This window comes from Elgaria multicarinata, chromosome 3 (assembly GCF_023053635.1).
Source record: "Elgaria multicarinata webbii isolate HBS135686 ecotype San Diego chromosome 3, rElgMul1.1.pri, whole genome shotgun sequence".
NCBI lineage: Eukaryota > Metazoa > Chordata > Lepidosauria > Squamata > Anguidae > Elgaria > Elgaria multicarinata.
Genome location: NC_086173.1, coordinates 38,594,821 through 38,615,231, shown reverse-complemented (window position 1 = coordinate 38,615,231; position 20,411 = coordinate 38,594,821). Strand labels below are relative to the sequence as shown.

The window sequence follows — 20,411 nt, the reverse complement described above, 5'->3', positions numbered from 1 at the left end:
GACTCCTCCCGCCTTTCCTCTCCTCGAGGAGGAGGAGGAGGAGGAGGAGGAGGAGGAAGTAGCAGCGTGCGAAGGCGTCTCGTTTGAGGCATCTTCTCTCACAGTAAAGGAGAGGAGCGAACCCTTTGTGTTAACAACACACCCACACGCTCCCCCATCAGGTCAAAGCGCTTTTCTCTGTCTCCTGCTTTGTTGTACTCACCGCCTGAGCCTCGGGCAGGGGGCGGAAGGGAAGGCGGCGGCGGCGGCGGCGGCGGCGTCTCCTCCTCCTCCTGACGCTAGCCCCGCTCATGGCGACACTGGGCACATCCGGGCTTTTCTTCCTTCGGCGGCCGTCGCCGCCGCCGTTGCTGCTGCTACTGCTCCTCTGAGCCGCGTCCATCCCGACTCCATTAGAAGGTCCCTTCCCTTCCCGCCCCCCTCCTCTCCCTGCCTATCTTCCCACCCCCACCCCCATCCCCGGCAGGGAGGGCTCCGGGGAAGGTAGCGCCGAGCTCTCGGAAGTATCCACGGTGTCATGTCCAACCAAGGGGCCCGGAGGAACGGGCCCGTCAAGCTACGACTGACAGGTAGGGAGAGATTAGAGGGTCGCCCCTCATACACACGTTACAAGGGAACCTCGGGAAGTGGAAGGATAGGCGCGGGCCTTGTTTTCCTTGTGCTTTCTCGAGGGGAGCCGCTTGGCTCTTAAAAAGCAGATTGAGAAGAAGGGAATGTGGGCTGGGGAAAGAGACCCTTTGCTTTTTCTTCTTTTGTGTGTGTGTGGGGGGGGGGAATACGCGTGTGATATTAGCAGTGGCGGTGTTGTGAGGAAAACAATGTTTGTTTTTAATCTGAAGAAGCCATTTGAGAAGGGGCACAGATGAAATGGGTTTGAGGTGGCGAGAAACTGAAGTTATGGGGCTCATTTTATGTATTGAATGGAGAGGGTGGGGGAGAAGAGGGCCCAGTGAGTTGAGGGGAAGAAGAGAGCATTTCGGACCACAGTTTGTTTTAAAAAGAAGAAAAAGAATGAGATAAAAAAGAAACGTGAAAGAGCCTCGAACTGGAGGACTCGTCTGGGAACGAGCAAGTGAGCGGCTTCCATGTGTATTTGAGATTGAACCTGTGGACTGAAGGACTCTTTCGAAAGCTTTCAGGCCTCAGGAGAAAAGTAAACTCTTCACCCCATATTTCCTCCCTCCCCACGATGTTTGCAATAAAGGACGGGTGATGGTGAGGGGAAGGATTGCCAAGGTGTTTGTGCATATCGTTGAGAGAAAGGTGTAAAAATCTAAATGAAATGGTACACAATGCAACGATTTGCAGGACTGATTATTACAAATGTTGAACACTATTATAAAAGTAGATCTGAAGCTCCAGAATACGCATTCTGCTGTATATGGGACGGGTACTCCTCCTAATGTTTTAATCTGTCCTCCAATTCCAATATTTTTGGGATTTAGGAGAATTAAATGCACTAAAAACAGGTTATTGTATGTGAAATCAAATATTGCAGTTTAGGATGCTGGAGGGTTATGTCACTGATAGGTCATTATAAGTTCTAAAGCAGAGAGGGCCAGAAAATACTTTATCCTCTCTTATTTGAGCATAAACTTGAATCAGTTGTCAGCCTCTTTGTACCCTTTGTTTTGATCTGCTGTGCTGCCCAGCCTGAATCAACTTCCGTAGTGAAGGTTGTGTAAGGTTATCTTGATATAGTTTCTCATGTTGTAGGGTGTAAGAGCATTAATCTTCTGGGTATTAAAAACTAACATTTTATATCATTGTGTAGAAAACATTCGCAGATGGAAAGAAATCTGAAAATGTGTGGCTTGCTGGATCTTGTTGCAGTTTAAATATTGTTGCTATGCACATTTTAAAAGGGACTTACTCCCAATTAAATGTTTGTAAGATTTCAGCTTTAGGGGAAAACATGTATAAAATGCAAAGGAATAGGACTGCTGGGCGTTAACATGTTAATTCAGTTTGAGGTAGGTTTCAAAATTGTTAATATAATTTTTGCATGTTTTGAAATAACATAATTTCAGTTATGTGCTGTTATTTTAGCTTTAAACAATTGCATGTGGTTCCTTATGAATCTTTAACAGTCACATTAAATCCAAACAAATTGTAAGAAAATGGTTCTCATTTTAACTTATCTGCAGTGCAATCCTAGGCATTTTTAATCAGAAGTAAGTCCTACTGGTTATATCTAAAGGAAGCCCTGTTGCATGAGTGGATTTCCACTTGTCTAACATTGGATCCAAGCCACCATGTTCAATGGAGTTTACTCTTAAGTAAGTGTTCATAGGATTGCAGCCCCAAACTTATTTCTAATGATAAAATATACTACATTTAAAATTGTTTACATTGTGTTGTTGAGCTCAATTAAACTATTATGAGTGTTTCTTTATAGGATTCTGGTAAACTCCTTAGAAACAGGCTCTTGGAACAACAATGTTTGATTGGAATGTGGAATAGTTGTGGTTCTGTTTTTGATGCTTATTAAGCTACAGAACAAAAACTTGCTTTTAAACATTGAAAACCTGGTAATGCCTTGAGGGGAAAATGTTTTTAGGCAGTTGTCTTTGGCCTATGCACTCCTACTTCAGTTTCCATTTCCACTTATATGTAAAGATGTAGGATTCTCCTTCACGATAATGCCCTGTGAAGCACTCATATTTGCTGGTAAGAGACAAAAAGGGAATAGTGATGTTTTAAATTATGTTTTTATTTAATGGTAAAAACACTATGGTGGTGGTCTTTTTAGCCAGTGTGGTCTAGTAGTAGATTAGGAGCCTTGGGAAAATGACAGTTCCAATATTTGATTTGTAAAATTGGAGCTAGAGTAGTTTGGCTCACAAGGAAGAATTGATAAGTATTGTAATGTACTTTGAATAATAAAGTATTAGAGAAATTATAGCTGCTGGTTATAAAAAAATAATAAGCAGTCAAAATGCTTATGATTGTTAAGATGAAACATTTTGTTTTAGCTAACTATACAGTTTGCATTTGAAGTTTTTTTCTGAAAGGAAATTTAAAAATATATATCTTAAGGTGCAATCTATGCATGTTTAGACAGAAAAAAGTCCTTCAACTTCCAACTGGGACTATTAGGACTTTCTTCTGTCTAATCGTTCATAGGATTGCACCCTTAAGTGTTTAAATATTTAAAAAATAAATTAAGGTTGCAATCCAGTGCACACTTTTTTACTCAGAGGGACATTTGAGGAAACTTGCATTGGTTTGAGCTGTAAGTGATTTTTTCAGAGGTTGCTTTGGAATATCTTAATCTCATGTACTTTGTGGTTTTGATTAACCATTTTGGTTTAAAATATACTTCATGAAGTCATAAATGCTAAACTTATTTGAAATTAAAATACTTTTAGGCTGCAAATATCCTATACACCTTTACTTAAGAATAAGCCTAGTTGAACTTATTGGGGCTTACTTCCAAGTAGACTTAGAATCTTGACAGGTTTTTTAGATTTTATGAAACTAGCAGTCTTCTGTTTTGGCTTTAACATTTACTCTTGCCCTGGATTAAGTCTGTAATCAGTGTGTAATACTTATTTATTTCAAATTCATTATCTCAGAACTCGACAGTATAGACTGTGAAAAATGGATTGGAAAAACTGGATTCAATTAGCTGTTTTCAGGACATAAACATTAAAAGTTTTAGATGGAAACATTGTTTTGACTGACTGGATAAATGACAGGATAGTGTTTGATGTGAGTCCAAGAACTGATTTGGACCTAATGCCCAACTTCTCTGTCCATCTTGAGGAGCCAAATAAAATATTTAGCCTAGGCCTGATTTAGAAGAAAAGGTTGATTCTTTGTGAGGCTTTAAGAATGTTTGAAAAATGTTTGGCATACCTTTGCACTAAGTGTTTAACGGTTTATTTAGATCTCTGTTCTATAACCACTGTAGAGACATACTTCTAATTTTACAGGATCCCAAGCCTTTTCATAGTAGTTTTTGTAAATGTTCACTTTGTCTCTCTTTATTTGCCAAAACATCACTGTACAACCTACAATAGATTACCATGTGTTTGGTTATCAGAATGAAGACTGGTTTCTGGCTGTACAGTGTAATTATCCAGATATGATTTTGCACTTTTATTACTGTTGATTTGACTTTACCAATGACAATGTTGTCCATGTAAGTAGGCTAGGGAGATGGTTCACTGTTATCTATCATGTCTAATTGGATGCTGAAAGGGAGTTAGTGGCCTTAGAAGGCTCCCCACCCCCTCCAACTGATCCTTGAATCTGTTTGGGCTTTGTTCATCTGTAAATGACATGAAAAAGCTGTATTGATTCACAAGTTTTTGTTTTTAAACATGGCCTTGTGCTGCTGTCTCTCCAGAGTTCACGGTATTCAGAAGTGACTCATTGGAGACTGTGGGGCTTGCTAGATGGAGGTTTAGCCCGGGGCTCGCCCCTGTGCGTCCACATGACACACAGGGGATCCCGGGGTCACGCAGGGGTGAAACCTCCCTGGGCCCGGGGTAATTGAAACCCCTTTTAGCCCCGTTTTTCCTGCGGTCCTGGCCTTAGGTTGGGCTGAGGCCGAAATCGTGGGCGTGTGGAGTGTTCTGCCGCTTTTCCTGGCTACCGCACTTATGTGCGAGAAGCCGGGAAAAGCGGCGGATGGGCCACAGTGCTCCCGCCCCCCCGTCCCTTGATTCCCCCCATCTCCCCTGGCCTCCGATCCCCCCTCCCCCCCATGTCCCCACCTGCTGATGTCCCAAGCCGCTCTGTGCCACTGCTGATGACGCCTATGACAAAAGCGTTTCCTGCTTTTGTCATGTCCCCTGGCCTGCAGGCATCACAGGCCGGGGGACAGACAGCAGGAAACGCTGGCTGGGGACATCGTCGGCAGCGACAGCACAGAGTGGCTTGGGACATTGGCAGCGGCTTACAGCAGGTGGGGACATGGGGGGAGGGGGGATCGGAGGCCAGGGAAGGTGGGGGGGCTTTTTTTTTTTTAATATACTTACTTGGCCGTTGGTGCGCTCCTGCGTACGCGGCTGCTTTAAGGGGGGGAAATGGCGGATGCGACGGGGCTCCCCTTGGCCCCGTCACGCCTCAGGTGTAGATGGGGCCGACAGGCCGCGCTACTTCTAGCGTGGCCTGGCCCCTCCTCACCACCGGATTCGGTGGCAGGTCTAGCAAGGCCCTAAAAGTAAGTCTTACTGGGATTTACTTCAGATTGTGCTGCATATGTCACTTGTGAAAACGACCTAAGTTGACACACCAACAAGCGAATGTTTTGGATGGTACTTGACACTATATTGGTACAATTATCTACACGAAAAATTGTGCTGGTATACAGTAGGCAGGTAATGGCAACTTAGATGGTTTGAAACTGAGTGTAAAATACTGTTGATGTTTCCCCTTCAATTCCTGTATGAATTTGTGGATTCACAAGATTGCTGACTCCTAATCTTAGCAGGGAAGCATCTGTGGTACACCATCAATAACAACATGGGAACTTACCTGATTGACATTTAGTCAAATAAGCATCAGTCAACGAAGCATCAGTATTGTCATATTAGCTTCTTAGTTCTATTTTGTTTAATGATAAATGTAGAGGTTATTTGCTTGATGGGGAAGAAGATGCCATTGAGGAATACATCAGAATAAAAGCTAAGGGCCATCTCACACACTTTCTTACCCTATGCAAGTAATCCTCACTCTTCTCATATACTCACATGTACATGCCTGACAGAAATTCCTGTGATTGTGGTGGCTGGAAAAAGTGCTGCTCCAAAAGCACTTTTGCTAAGATTGCTAAAGACTGTAGCAAAATGCCTTCAGCTTCTTGGTTACATTTCTTAAGAACAACGAGTGTTTTCTTTCTACAGCCTTATCTTTACCATCTGCTGGCACTTCATGCAGGCCAAGTAATTTCATACTTACTTTTTAAAAACTATGGTATTGTTCACAACTTTTAAAAGTATGGGCTGGAACAAAATTAATTCAAAGGGCATGTATTCAAACAATCTATAGTGGAATGACTGGTTCAAAATAAAAAAAAATGCATTACAGTTTTTGGTGTTCCTTTGACACTTATATAGACTTGTTTGTCTTTCTCCATTGACACTTCAACATCATATTTTGTTTTATTGTTCTTTTGTGTGGTTTTTACATATGATTTCCTTTTTTTGCTAGGCATCAGATCTCAGAGCTTAACAGAGGTTACTTTAGATTTTTTTTAATTTTACATTTTTATTGTGAATATCAACAAAACAACAGAACATAGATCGTGAAAATGAGGGGGAAAAACACCCATAACCTTTTTAGCTAGTATTAGTGGAGCAGATCTTCTTACTAAAACTGATGGCATTCTCAAGAATTAAATGGATTGTCCTAGTAGCTACAGCTCTCAGATTGCAGTTACATTGAATACACACTTCTTAATTTGTCCTTTGATTATGTGGTTGCTGACTTTACTTGAGGAGATGGATCTAGATTACAGTTATTTGCAATTTTCTCACTTCTAAATGGAATCTGTCCTTAATAGAATTTTAGAATCTATTTACTGGGTTGAGTTATCACATATTTAAGTCCTAGTCGTAGTGCTCAAGCCTGTCTGTGGCTGCATTCAGAAAACACAATAGTCAATGGTGGGTTAATAGTCAATTCCATGGTTGAATATCGAGGGAGTACTCCCCACACAACATGATTATAATCGGTTGTGGTGTGGAATAAGGTCAGCGTCGAGTTCACTGTTAGTCACTGGTGTGTTTGATTGACACATCCCCTGCCCTCTCCCCCCCCAGTCCTCCTGCTGGTATCCCATCAGCCATTGCAAGTTCTGCCAGCTGGACTAGAGCAGCAGCTGCCACGTTGGTCACACTTGCCAGGGGACTCTGTAGACACTGAAAATAAAAAACTGTGTGCAATGGAACGTCAACAGTGCTGACACATAACACAATAACCAACAGTTGTTCAGATAATCAACTCTGCACAACGTTGGTTATATGCATTGATTATTTTAGCCGAATAATCAACCTTGGTGTGAAAAACTCCTGGCATATGACACAATAAGCAACCGTTGACTATTTAACCCACCACAGGCTATCATGTCGTTCGAAGCCAGTCTCTGGCTTCGAAAAATTATAGACAATCACAAACTATTGCATTTCTCTGAAGAAGTAGCATACACTGCTTCTGTATTGCTCCAGATAGAACTTAGCTGATAAATGGGAATATTATTTTTTGGCAATTGAAGCTTGAATGTACAAGGTTGATTAGTGTATAGGCTTTTGCATATTAATAAGTAATAACAGCTTCAGCTGTAAAATAGGTTGATAGCTGTTTCTTAAAGCATGAGTCAGTCTGTAGAAGTGCTGTTGGAATTAATCATGAGGAAGGTTAAATTCTAAGAATTTCTCTCCTGTCTTTCACTAACTACATGATAAATCGAAGTAGATATATATAGTATATGTCTTGTCTCATTGAGTTCAATAAGACTCACTCCCTGGAAAGTGTATATGCTTGATTGTAGCCTTAGTTAGGATACTTGCTATTTTTTTCAGTTCATTGAACCTGGAAAGCTGAGCGAAGAATATTTAATTTTAATTTGTATGTAAAGAAACAGACACAATGGTGAGACTGTCTGTTGAAGGTGTTAACTTCAAGTTAAAACCATACTTCTCTGACTTCCAGCCTGATGGCCACTCCCATGTCTTTCAGAATACAGTAACTTAAAACTGAAGCCCAGGATCTCCTCAGTTCAAACAATAAAGTAGTTGTGTCTCCAGGTTTCTTTGCTTTTCTGTCATAAGTTGCTTGACTTCTTTGTACCATTCCTTTCAGAAATGCATTTAAAAGTTTAATCTTAAATGCCAAGTCTCAGACTAGACTATGCATTAATTTCCTGTTACCAGTAGAACTTCAGCCGGAAAGTCTGATTATCACAGCTATTTCATAATGTGAGGAGGATAATAGTGTTAGTGACAGGGTAGTTTCTTCACATTTGCTCACTTTTGAAAGTCAAATGAAAAGAAGCATTATGCTATTATCTACTTTTTGTTTATTAAGGAATTGCTAGGCAATCATGGTAAAAAAAAACTACTACAGATTGCAGGCTTGCAGAAATTGATCAATTCTTGCAACATACAACTGTCAGTTCTTAGCATTTTAGTAATGATTAAGAGGAGTAATAATTATGCTATATGATAGGAGCAGGCAACTGAAGCTAAAATAAAGAGTGTGGTCTTCTCCCTTGCCCTTTAGGGCAGTGATTAATGTCATATGTTCCAGGCAGGCTCAACTCAGGTGTAACCCATACACAGTCATATACCAAACACTCAGCTTTACCCTCAAGAATAGCTCAATAGATTTTAACATGGAGAATATAACTAGGAAGAATACTGTTATTTTTTCTGGTTTTGGCAGCTAATGTAAATGTTGGTGACCTCATGCATCTCTAATAGTAAAATATCATGCAACTATGAGTGTGGTTTACAAGTTTTCCTAGAGCTCACATAGTACTTTGCTAATGTTCTAAGCTCCAAGATGAAAATGTGTAGAATGTTTTCTGGCCTGGCACACTCTGCTTTCACCATTGATTTTATGTTAGTCAATTCATCATGGAAATAAGTAGAAATAAAGATTTGCAAAATGGAACAACTGAATTCAATTACTGAGCAGAGGGTTGGTTACCACATATTCTTGACCTTTCAAATCCCAGTTTAGAAGATTGGAAATGTGCCTGGAGCTTGTGTGTTCCCCTTCCCTTCTGCACTCGGATTGTTAGTTATTTCCTGTTTGACACAAACCATAGTTTGTCATGACATCTATGTATGCAAGTTATGGTTTCCACTTGCCTTCCAAACCAGACTTGCAAACCACATTTAACCAATACTTGTCTCTAATGCTCTTCAACATCATGAAATCACTGGGAGAGATTGTGCACTTGTCTGGAGTTTGGTGTCCACAGAAGGCTGATGACACTAATTTCATTTCTTCCATGGTGGTGGTCTTGAACCCAGGTTTGCAGTCAGTAATGAGCTGGATGATGACTTATACACTGAAGTTTAGTTCATGTAAGACTTGAGTTGTTGGTATTGAATAGACCTTTAGATTGTAGAATTTTCAAAACTTGGATGGGGATGGGATAGTGTTTTTCCCTGGGTAAAAATTGGAATACATGTAATTCTTACTCTCTTAGCAAATCTAAGCTTATTTTACTGCTTTAACTCCATAAAAGGTATCATTTATAGCTTGGCATGTGCTGTTGTAATATTTGGCATATTTATGAAATTTATAGTGAAATCCTGTGCATATTTACTCGAAAGTAATGTCCATTCTGTTTAAAGGAGTTTACTACCAGGTAGGTGCACATAGGTTTGCAGCCTCAAAATGTCTTTGTTTTGTACAAGCAAAATTGTGAGTATACCCAGTACTAGAGATCAGCAAACTGCTATACTATATGCTACGAGGTGCAGAAATTCATCATGGATTTGAGTATTGTATATGTCTACTGTATACACAGGAAATATGCTTCTCTAACAAATGGGGTGTTAGAATTCATGGAGTCTCTTTGTAATCTGTTGGCTAAATACTTTGTAGGTAAAGTTGCTAGTCTTTATGCCAATATGTTTAGGGCCAAGTTCAAGATGATGTTATTGACATATGGGGTTCTACTTGGGACCAGGTTACCTGAGAGCCCTTCTTTCCTTGTTAAACTGCTTGTTCATTGAGATCTGCAGATTAGGGCCTAGTTATAATGTTGCATGCACATGTAGATGCCAACCCTGATGATGATTTGACGCCTGTTAAAAACTTAACCAAACATTTCCTGATTTTAGAGCCTAGGTTAGCTAGACTTCCTGTGTTTTTGTGGATTTTATTTCAATGTTAATTATTTTAATGAATTTTGTACACTGCCCTGGAATTTACTGATGAAGGGTGGTATAATAATAATAATAATAATAATAATAATAATAATGCTAAAGATTGTTATATGTAAGAATCTTCGTTCCACACATAGTGAGTAAAACTTTCTCTTGAAAAGCATTTCACTCATTTTAAAGGAGAAAATACTTCATACGGTTTTCTTCTTTTTTTGTGGTCCACAACATTTTTCAACTGGAATAATTAGGATGGGAAGTCCTTGGAAATGAGGGAAATACCTTTTCCCTCTGAATTTTTCTGCTTCTCCCCAGGCCTTTATATCTCTAGGAGACCCAACTGAATTGGGAGGCGGTATTATTCCTCTTCTGGAAGGGATTACTCTCCCCCTAAAGGAGCATATTTGCAGTCTGGGAGAGTACTCTTAGAAGTGTATGGCTCTCTCTTAACAAGTTTTATTGTTAATTTCTCAAAATTATTCTGCCTGTTCTAAAATTTTTGGAATCGATTTTGGTTGAAAACTAGGAGATAAATATGATAAAAAATAGTGTGACTGTGTTTGGACAACAAAATAACCAACAGTGGGTTAAATAGTCAGTGGTGGGTTATTGTGATGGTTAATTATTATGTTTTGTGGGGAGTACCCCCTAGAAAAACAACTGTAAAGTTGATTATTACCCCACTGTTGACTGTCCTGTTGTCTGAACACAGCCTGTGTCTCATGGTCAATGCCAATCAAGTTTTCTCTTAACAAGATTGCTTTAAATCAAGTTTCCCATATTGAAATTCATAGATTTCTTGAGCAACCATTCATATGATTTAACTGGTTGTTCTAGCAATTAGCATATTTTGCTTTGCAACTAAATGGAGTCTTTATGTAGCCTAAAGGCATAATTCAAAACCTTTGGCCATACTGCTTATATGCCTTCTGTATTTATTTTCATATTTTATTGTCCTTCATCAGAAATTATCCCAGGGCAGTTTACTACTTCAACAACAATAACAGTCGTAGTAGTCAATTCATATATTAATTAAAACAGCAGAGTAAGAATTGTACTGTAGAATTATGTCTGCTTATAAACAAGGTAGGGATACTAATTAAGTTCACTTACTTGAAGGCTGAAGCATCAGTCCTATATATACTCTTATTTGCAAACAAGTCTCATTGAACAAAGTGAGAATATGATTAAACATGCATAAGATTGAGCTGCAACAAGTATCCAAAACTTTCTTGAAACAAGCAATAGTACAATATCTTCATTTGTGCCTTTTGATATGGTAATACCAGCCTCTTCTTTTCAGAGTCTTATAATGGATTGCTCTTCACACAATTCTAAATTTCTAACTTTTCTTAGAAGCAATATCTTGTCCTGTGCTTTCTTTCTACTCAGGATTTTCTTCTGTTTCCCTTCAGTAAAAAGGAGGGCTCTCTTAAGTAGCCTTCTCACCCTCTTGCTTATTGGGTTGTGTATCTCTTCCTTTTTCTAAAACTTTACTTCTGCAGTTCCTTTCCTGAACTGCCTTTATTTATTTATTACATTTCTATACCGCCCAATAGCCGGAGCTCTCTGGGCGGTTCACAAAACCGTTACTTTAGCCTCCCTTTCTGATACTAGTTCATCCTGCCAAGTCCTCACTTCGTTTTGATGTTAGTCTCTCTCTTCACCTCATCACCTGCTGTCCATCTAATGCAAACAGAAAAGTATTTAGGCAGGAAGTGTTTATACAGTCCCTAACACATTTACTGGCACTAAATTAAAGTTCAGTGGTAGAGTTGCAGCTTGGTAGTGATACATTTACAAACAAATGAAATAGTCCTGTGGGTATAATTATTGCAGAGATGCATTTTGTCTTCTGGACTTGAATAGGAATTGCCTCCAGAAAGTCCCTGAATACCAAGCTGCATCTTCCCTCCATATTGTTTTTAGAAAAGAAATACCATTATTTTTCCTAATATGAATACATTGCTTTTTTATTCCTGTTTTGGCTGAATGGAACCTCTCTGGTATCCATGCACCTCTCTTTCCCAGAAGTAGAGCAGGTGCTATATTTAGTGTTTATTGTGTAAATGCATGTATATTCAAATTGGTGTTACTTTGTGGTGGATGCATACACAATTGTGGCTGTAGAGTGAGCCTGGAAGGAGCCTTGGGCTTGCACATTTCCATCTGCCCTTCCAAACATTGATCTGGCATAAAATAGTTTGTGCTTCCCTATCAAACTAGCATTCCTGGTATTATGTCTGAACCTTACATTTGGATTCAACTGTTGTAGACCAAGGCCTTAGCTACACCTCTCATAGTCCATGACGGAGGAGGGAAGATCTCGCGTTGTGATTAATATGAGATCCCTCCTCCGTTTACACGTGAGGTACGACGACCTCAGGAGGAGAGGCGTCGTGCCCGCCATTTTTTATTTTTTAAAGAGAAAGGAGCGCATGAATGCTCGTGCGCTAAAAGTAAGCTTTTTAAAAAATTTAAGTACTTTTCCTGCTCCCCCCATCCTACCCCCGATGGGTGCAGCGTGGCTCCCGGCAAAAAATCGCACGGAGCCAGCTCAAACCGCGTCAATGGGCCACACATTCCGCGGTCTCGGGCTCAGCCAGAGACCGCGGAAAAAGGGGCCCAAAGGGGAGGGAGGGATCCTGGGGCAAGGGAGGGATGATCCCTCCCTGATCCCGGGATCCCCTGTGCGTCATATGGATGCACAGGGACAATCTCGGGGTTTGCCCCGTCTAGCTAAGGCCCAAGTCTCATAATGTGGGTTGATAGCTGAAATCACATTACTAATACTATTTCTGGTGTGACTCCCTATTATTTTCTGGGCACAGGTCACAATGGTGGGTTTGAATTATGGTAGCATATATGACCCCAGTATGTCTGAGACTGCGTGTTTTATGTCACCAAACATCTTTTATTCAGAATCCAATATGCCAGCATAGGAAAACAAAGCCCTCACTAGCTACGCCATGCCTGTGAAATTCTCTCATCTCTGCATACGTATATTTTGTAGATGTACAAATGATGTAGGTATGTACTGAGGTATTTTTTTTCTCAATCCCAAGCCTTTAGAATAGGATAGAAAACATGGCAAATCTTGTTTCTGCAGCAAAAAGTGTATGTGTGTAACAGTATAGGAATGTTTCTAAGGTTTTTGATGTTTAAAGCAGCTGTCTGCTTCCTGGAGATTTGGAAGAGTAGAAAAGACTTGGGAGGGAAGAATAGGACTGGTTGAAATTAAGTGCAGCTGTGCCAAGGTGTGTGCATAAGGGCACAATAAAAGACATAGGGGCTGCCACTGAAAATTACAACACTGTGTCAAGTGTTGCCCTTCCGCTCAACACCTAGCAGTTTACTTTGTGACCTGACATCAGTGTGTGCGCTTGCTTGCTTCCGTGCCCCTATAAACAGCCAGTAGTGTGGAGAGGTAGTTGGGAAGTACAAAGCATAATGATACTCTTGTGACAGTCATACAATTTGAAATTATCTATGAGGAATGAATCAACTGAACCATTTGGGAGGAAGAAGGGGTGATATATTTAATGAATACATAATTATAATGAGTTAAAACTCTCCCCATCCTACCCATGGTTTTCATGATTTTAGAAAAGTGAAGGTACCTTGTTGGCCAAAAGAAAATTATGGTGATATGGATTTCAGAATTTTTCTTTTTCCTTTATCTTGGACAATATTATGCAACATTCCCTATGCTTCAGGTCCATTCCTCTTGTGTTTTTGGGCTTCAAAGAGGACTCTGTCCAGAAGCATGTATTCCAGTGGTTGTTAGTGAATTTTGTTTAAGATGCATACTGTAATTATGTTGTGGGTAATATTGTGGGTAATATCTTTTTCTTATTAAAGGAAACATTTCTTTTGTAGGTCCAGTGTAACTTTAATTACCAGGGATGTGTAAACTATATATTGGCAGATTCCTCTTAGAAACTACTGATTCTGGTATTGTGGGGGGAAACAAACACATGCTTTTCTTTGAAATGATTTTCTATAAACCAGTGACTGTGGCTCAGATTTAAAGAAGTAATTACATTATTGGACAATCAGGTTTTCATATTAGCCCAATTTTATGGGGCTATGATGTATGCATGACACTCTTACAACTAATATTTCATACTATTTGTTTATTATGTGGTGGAATTGGGAATAAATAGTGTCAGTGCTAAAACCTTTAGGGTCAGTTGCTGAAATCATGTGGTCAGTGTATTACCCTAATCTTGTAATCTTATTTCAAGTGAATCAAACTGTCAGCTTATTTCCATGATTTTTTCAATTGAACATCTTCAATTCTTTATGGAGAGATGCCTTTATGGCAAGCTGTTTTTCTCGTTTTTTTGCCCACCCTTCAGTCTTATTGGCTGGAAGGACATTATCAAGCTCCACAAAGAAGGAAAACTTGTTTTTCTGCTTTTCAGTGATGTCTTGGATTTTTTAAGTGCTGGTCATGAACTTGTCACTTGCATTTCTATACAGCAGATGGTAGATACATATGGTGTTTATAGACTAGGAAATATTGATCACAACTATAATTCTGTAATCCAAAATAGTTCTTTAAAAGTTTTCTCAAGCAACTTTTTATTGTGCAAATACATTTAAACTTCATAGCAGTACTGTCGGGAAGAAGGATGAATTGGTTAAATTATTTTGATAATGAATTAAATTAAAATGAGAAACCATACTACAATCCTTCATCCAGTTTTGCTCATGTAATATCCCAGTGAAAAGTGTAGTATTGATTTTTAGTCACCTATAAATCATATCATTTGACTTAGTAATTTGCCAAAGGGTAATTCTCACACCATGTTAGTAATTTGCCAAAGGGTAAGTTAAAAACAAAATAATCACACTTGGAGCACTTCTGTATGTGGATGTGTGCTTTGTCATTTAACTCAGTAACATTTTCTTCTTTCTCTGTTAGATCAGGCCACTACTTTCCTAGGTGTTGATTTTCCTGGGTGTTCTTCACAGGGTTCTAATAATAAAAAAAGTAGATCCCTCAAACCTGAATTCTGTTCACTCCTGCTTTATGCTGATGTTGCCTCATCCAGAAACTGGGCCAGTTCTAGCATGGAGAGGGACCATGGTATGGGCTTCTTTCACATGGCCTTCGGGCTTCTAAATAACCTTTGCAGTGCACGCAGTAGCCATGTTTCAGTAATGGCATTCTGTGAAGGTAATATGAAAAGGGATCTGAAAATTGTCACATCATTTTTTGTCCCTCTGTCTTTATCCTGTGGGTTTTCTTATATGTGCCACAAATAATACGTTAAACCATCCAGTTATATATGTAGCTGACTGGTCCACATCTTTAGGTATTCCATCTAGAACCATGCCTACCTCACTTCATATTGTTGGCTTCAGTGAGTGGGGTTGGATACTGAACATAGTGATGTCACAACACAAAAGGATGTTATGGGGGATGGAGCTAAATATGCAGCTCCTATTCGGGCAGCAGCCATATGTACAGAATAATCTAGTTTGGCTCTTGGGAGAAGGGGTAATATATATGAAAGCTTAGGTCAGGGATGTCAGTGCAGGAAATTGTGAAGTTATTGTTGATACTTTTTAGCTGTTTGCATGTTCTTTTTTTCTGATGAAATACACATCTCTAATAATAGTTTGGCCTGTTTTAGGCTGCTTAATAATAGAAATAATTAAATATAGTCCATGAAATATAATGAATACATTTAAATCTGCATTACACTAAAACTACTTTTGAAACCTCTGACAAGTGGAATTACAGCACAGAGCACAAACGAGTATTTATATGCTGACAATCACAACTACATAATTAGTAAATTTTGAAGTTGTAATCTAATCCTGTTAAAATCAATGCGAGTTCTGCCCCCAGCTTCAATAGTTTGCATGGTCTCTGTTTTCACAGTGGCTATAAACATTCTATTTTACTTTACTTAAAGTTAGCTTCATACTTAGAGAACTAAGAGATGTTGGTTCTTCCTTGGAAATGCTTTTAAGTAGACCAAGGTTGCAGTTCACAATATGCTCACTAAAGAAGAAGCCCCAAGTGGGACTTGTATTCGAGTAAACAAGCATAGATTTCTCCTGTTAGAATTGTATTATCATAGATTTTGAACCCAATATGAGGTTTTCTGTAATGTAGAGCATATAGAGAAATAGCCCCTGCCACTTCTCTCAAGAATAGAAACGTAATTATTAAATTTGGTGGTGGTCATAGTGGTTGTTAAAATGAATGCACAGGTTATGTAAATTGGCATTTTAGGAGAAAAATATCTTTTACTCTCCCCCATTGGAGCTAGCTTCTGTTTCTAATGTAACCATTAGAGACAGATTTACTGTCCTCAGTTCATTAAACTTTTAATTAAAATATACAAGTTCTTAAATATAGCAAAGATGTCTGTTTTAAATGTGGCTTTGAAGACGGAACAATTTTTATCTGGCACAATTGTGGAATGAATAAGAGTTGGTTCATCATCATCATCATCATCATCATCATCATGGGATGCTCTGAAAATTTAAATCATAGGCATGAAAAACACAGGCTTGGACCCAGAGTTCTGAGTGGAACTCTGTTTTTTGGATTTTCTTGTTGTGGGAGACAATTTTCACGGATACCTCCTTTCTCCTGTAAAGCTGCTTTGGAGAGTTGAAAGACATTTTGGAACCATTTGGGATATGAAATGGAAGGCTGCAGAAATAAAGGGAAATTGGTGAAAATTGGTGGGAGCCTCTGCTAGATCTCATTCCTCTGTGAACAGGAGCCCTTCCATTTACAGAAGGGACAATCTGGATCCAACCCACAGCTAATGAGCTAAATTGTTTTTTATACATTCTAGAGATCAGTTTCTTTTGGGACATTAAGGATTGAGTAAAAGCTGTCTTGGAAACTTGCAGCTAGGTGTGTAGACAAACTTTGTTAATAAAAATGGGTATATTCTCTGCGTAATGCAACAATTCGAAGTGGTTAGCTCAAAACCTGATAAGGTAGTGCACAAAATGAACTTTAGTACTGCTTTGACCTTCCATTTCCCACTCACCTAACATTTGTTGGATGCAAATATTTCCTTCCTCCATCGGAGGAAAAGCACCTTTGGATTCAACAGATAGCTATTTCATTTCTGTTCCAGAGAAATGTACTCATCAGAATGTATCTTTAAGGCATTTGAGATTATTAATTTTTGGTGATGCAGAATGGCAACTTATTGGTGCCTCCAGTTTTAAGGCTAACTACTCTATAAATTATGTTTCTTTTTCAGCTGCATAGTATAAATCTAGATTCACTTTTCCTTATGTGTCATGTGAATAATAACATAGGTAGGTATTCACTTCTAAATAGCTTCAGTCCACCCAAAGCTTTTGAGGTAAAATTATGATCACCCTAAAAGTATCCAATCTGAGTTAGGTTAGTACTAAAGAAACAGGTTTATTTCTACATAACAGATGCTATCAGCCTGGGAATGTTAAGTGTTACTATTTGTTGATTCTTTGAAATTATGACTTGGTAGATTTAGCTTAGTTTATAATATTTAAACAGATGGATCGCCACATTCCTTTAGTGTGCACAGAGTGTATTTTTTTGTTCCTTTTTCTCTCCTCTCACTCTCCAAGCTTGTGTCTGCATAAAAAAAATTAAAGAGGAATTAGCTGAGCTTCTGTTCACAATAATTACAACCCACCCATCCCAACCTACAAGAAACTGATTTTAAACTTGTTTATAAAGTTGTGCTTTCTGTGTGTTACTGTCTGAATAAGTAGGACGGATACCTTTTGTTGCTATTATAGAAAACACTTAGCAATTTTTGGAATTCAAGAAGAAAAGATCCAGAAAAGCTAAAACAATGTAGTTATTGGAAAGACCCATCTGGTTCAAATGCAGTCAATAAATGATTTTGTTCTGCTGCTGCAGAATGTATATAATATATACAAACATTTAATACACACACACACACAAGATATACTGGGGCTATTAATAAGGTTTATTCCATCACTTTAGTGGAATGGAATGATTAATGATGTCTGGTAAACAGGACAAAGTCTAGTCCAACAATTGGCAATAAGAGTCTTTACTTAAAAGCAGGTATACAAAACTAGTTAACCTATAACAAGAATACAGGAAAAGCCTTACAGAAGTCAGCCTTGTAGGCAGAAAGGTTGCCAAATGGGAAATGATTCACCGTCTCCGAATGGGATGAGCACTGAGCAGAGAGAGTTTAAATTTCAGACTTATTTGGCTCATAAATGACCAAATATGTGGTTATGGCTATATCCCCCTTATCCTTTGTCTCAGTGTGTCCTGTGCTGCAGAATTCTTCACATCCAATATACAGTGGCCTATGTTTTTCTTCATAATATAGAAATTTGTATTGTTACTTATGTGACTTTAGTTTAAGCTATATCCCTATATACAGCACAAAACAGTCTCAGTAAACTGTACTGCTGTAAGTTAATTTTAGGAAGACCAGGGTAGAAGCAAGCATCACATGATTTAGTAGTAGTGACAAAGAACTCTGTGTGTGTGTGTGAGAGAGAGAGAGAGAGAGAGAGAGAGAGAGAGAGAGAGAGTGCTACATACACCTGAAGAAACCCTGGAGAGTGACTGCCAATCAGTGTAGTAGAACTGCATTGAGCTAGATGGACAACCAGTATGACTTGGAATAAGGCAGCTTACTATGATCTTATGAAGAGGGGAAGTCAGTTGAAACCAATTGATGATGAATTCCAGTCATTCATATTATTCCTAAAATTGTTAATAGCTGTTTTGGTTTCTAGCAGGTCTTGGTGCAAGGAAATGAGCAGTCACTCATATTCATTCAGGAATTTCCTTCCAATTGACTGATTATGTAGTTACTAATCTATATAGTTATAGGGTATGTTGGTTTTAATGTAGGAATTACAATTGTGTTAAAAATATAAAATGTTAGACACATTCAATATGGAAAACAACATATTCTCCTTTAGAAAAGTTGACTAATGCCAGACCTACTCTTAATGTGTCACATTATCAGAAAGAATCTCACATTTATGTACATTAAAATATGTAGATCTTGTGTTCCTTAAAAGAAAAGGACCTTAGAAAGACCTCTTACATTCATTTTAGAGCACAACACAAACTGAGACATAGGATAAGGGTACCTGCTACATTCATTGTTTATGTACAAAAAGGTCTGCCAAAATGTTGTCTCTCACAGTGACATATAGTAAAATATAATGCATGACATGGTGTTATTGTACTTTGAGGTTTCCTATCCCCACAAAAGACAACTGTACAAATGGGAAGGCAGAAAGATTCCTACATTGAACAGGGGGGTTGGACTTGATGGCCTTATAGGCCCCTTCCAACTCTACTACTCTATGATTCTATGATAAACTTGAAGTTGTTATTGCATCTATTAGTTTAGTATCAGGGGAGAGAAGAGGAGGAAATATGGGTCTGCTGCTTTCAGTGGCAACCATGTGACTTCCATAAAGCCTTTTTCCTCCCTTAGAACAGTTATGATATTACAACTATGAAAATGGACAGTGAAGATAGCAATTTTCTTTTCTTTTGGGGAAGGGTTACTATAAAATCCTTCACTAGGTTTTTCTTAAAGGAAATAAAATCTTGATCTTGGCAGAGAAATGGGAAGAAACCTTCCTATTCCTGACAAGTTTATCTGTTAGAGTAAATATACATTGGTTAATATTTAAACCTTTTACCTTTACACACATCTGCAGAAACCATAAAAATGAATCCATTGTAAGTATTGTATAAATAGCAAACTTCTTTCTAGAACTCTTGCAAGTAATTACTGAAGTTATAAATACATCAGTAAAATGTAAATAGATTTAGCCAGGAACTACTAGTGCTCAGATTTCTTGTCTCTTTCGATTCAGCATCCAGCATAACTTGCCTTAACTTTGTTGTCTAAAAGCTGTCATTTTTAGATTATTGATTAGATTTTAAAATATATATTTGATAGCATAGTTGTTGTACTAGTAAAAAATTAACACAGATTAATCTCTTCCTTCAGTTTTGAAACATAGGATTATATCCAACAATGTCATTCTACTAGTGCAGGGTTGTGGAACTTCTTTCATCTCAAGGGCTCAAGTCAAGTTCAAAGAACTTCTCAGGGGCTTCATTCCAGTATTGGTTGGGGCATATTTCATCTTCAGCTTCTTAACTGGCAGTAATTAAGTCTTAGGAGAGGCATTTCAACTTCCTAAAATGGGGGGAAAGTTATATAAAAGCTAGGAAACCACCAAACAATTGGTATCTGGGACGGGGAGGTGGTCATATGGAACACCCAGGAGGGCCTGTGGTTCTCCACCCATGCACTAGTGCAAATGATATACTGGGGACCCCAGCAGGGGCACATTGGATCAGTGATCCTGAGATTTCCTATCCCTTCACTAATGTAAATGACATTGCACTAGTGGAAACCAAGTTCCAAATCAAGTGCAAAGGGAGAATCTAACTAAATTTCTGCTTGCATAAACATGTCAGGAAGCTGAATTATTGTACTTCAAGACTGACTATCAATATGAAAACAAATACAAAATGTAATTAAGAAAACACAGCTTTCATTT

General features: G+C 38.7%; 1 protein-coding gene across 1 annotated transcript in view; it reads left to right on the top strand.

Moving 5' to 3' along the window:
- The first annotated feature begins 404 nt into the window (after positions 1 to 404).
- The window catches only part of SMURF2 (SMAD specific E3 ubiquitin protein ligase 2), an 88,755-nt gene continuing 68,748 nt past the window's right edge, over positions 405 to 20,411 (top strand). The window contains exon 1 of the mRNA XM_063120012.1: positions 405 to 569. Within this exon, the coding sequence (XP_062976082.1) occupies positions 518 to 569 (52 nt within the window). The 5' untranslated portion in view covers positions 405 to 517. The remainder of the gene's footprint in view (positions 570 to 20,411) is intronic.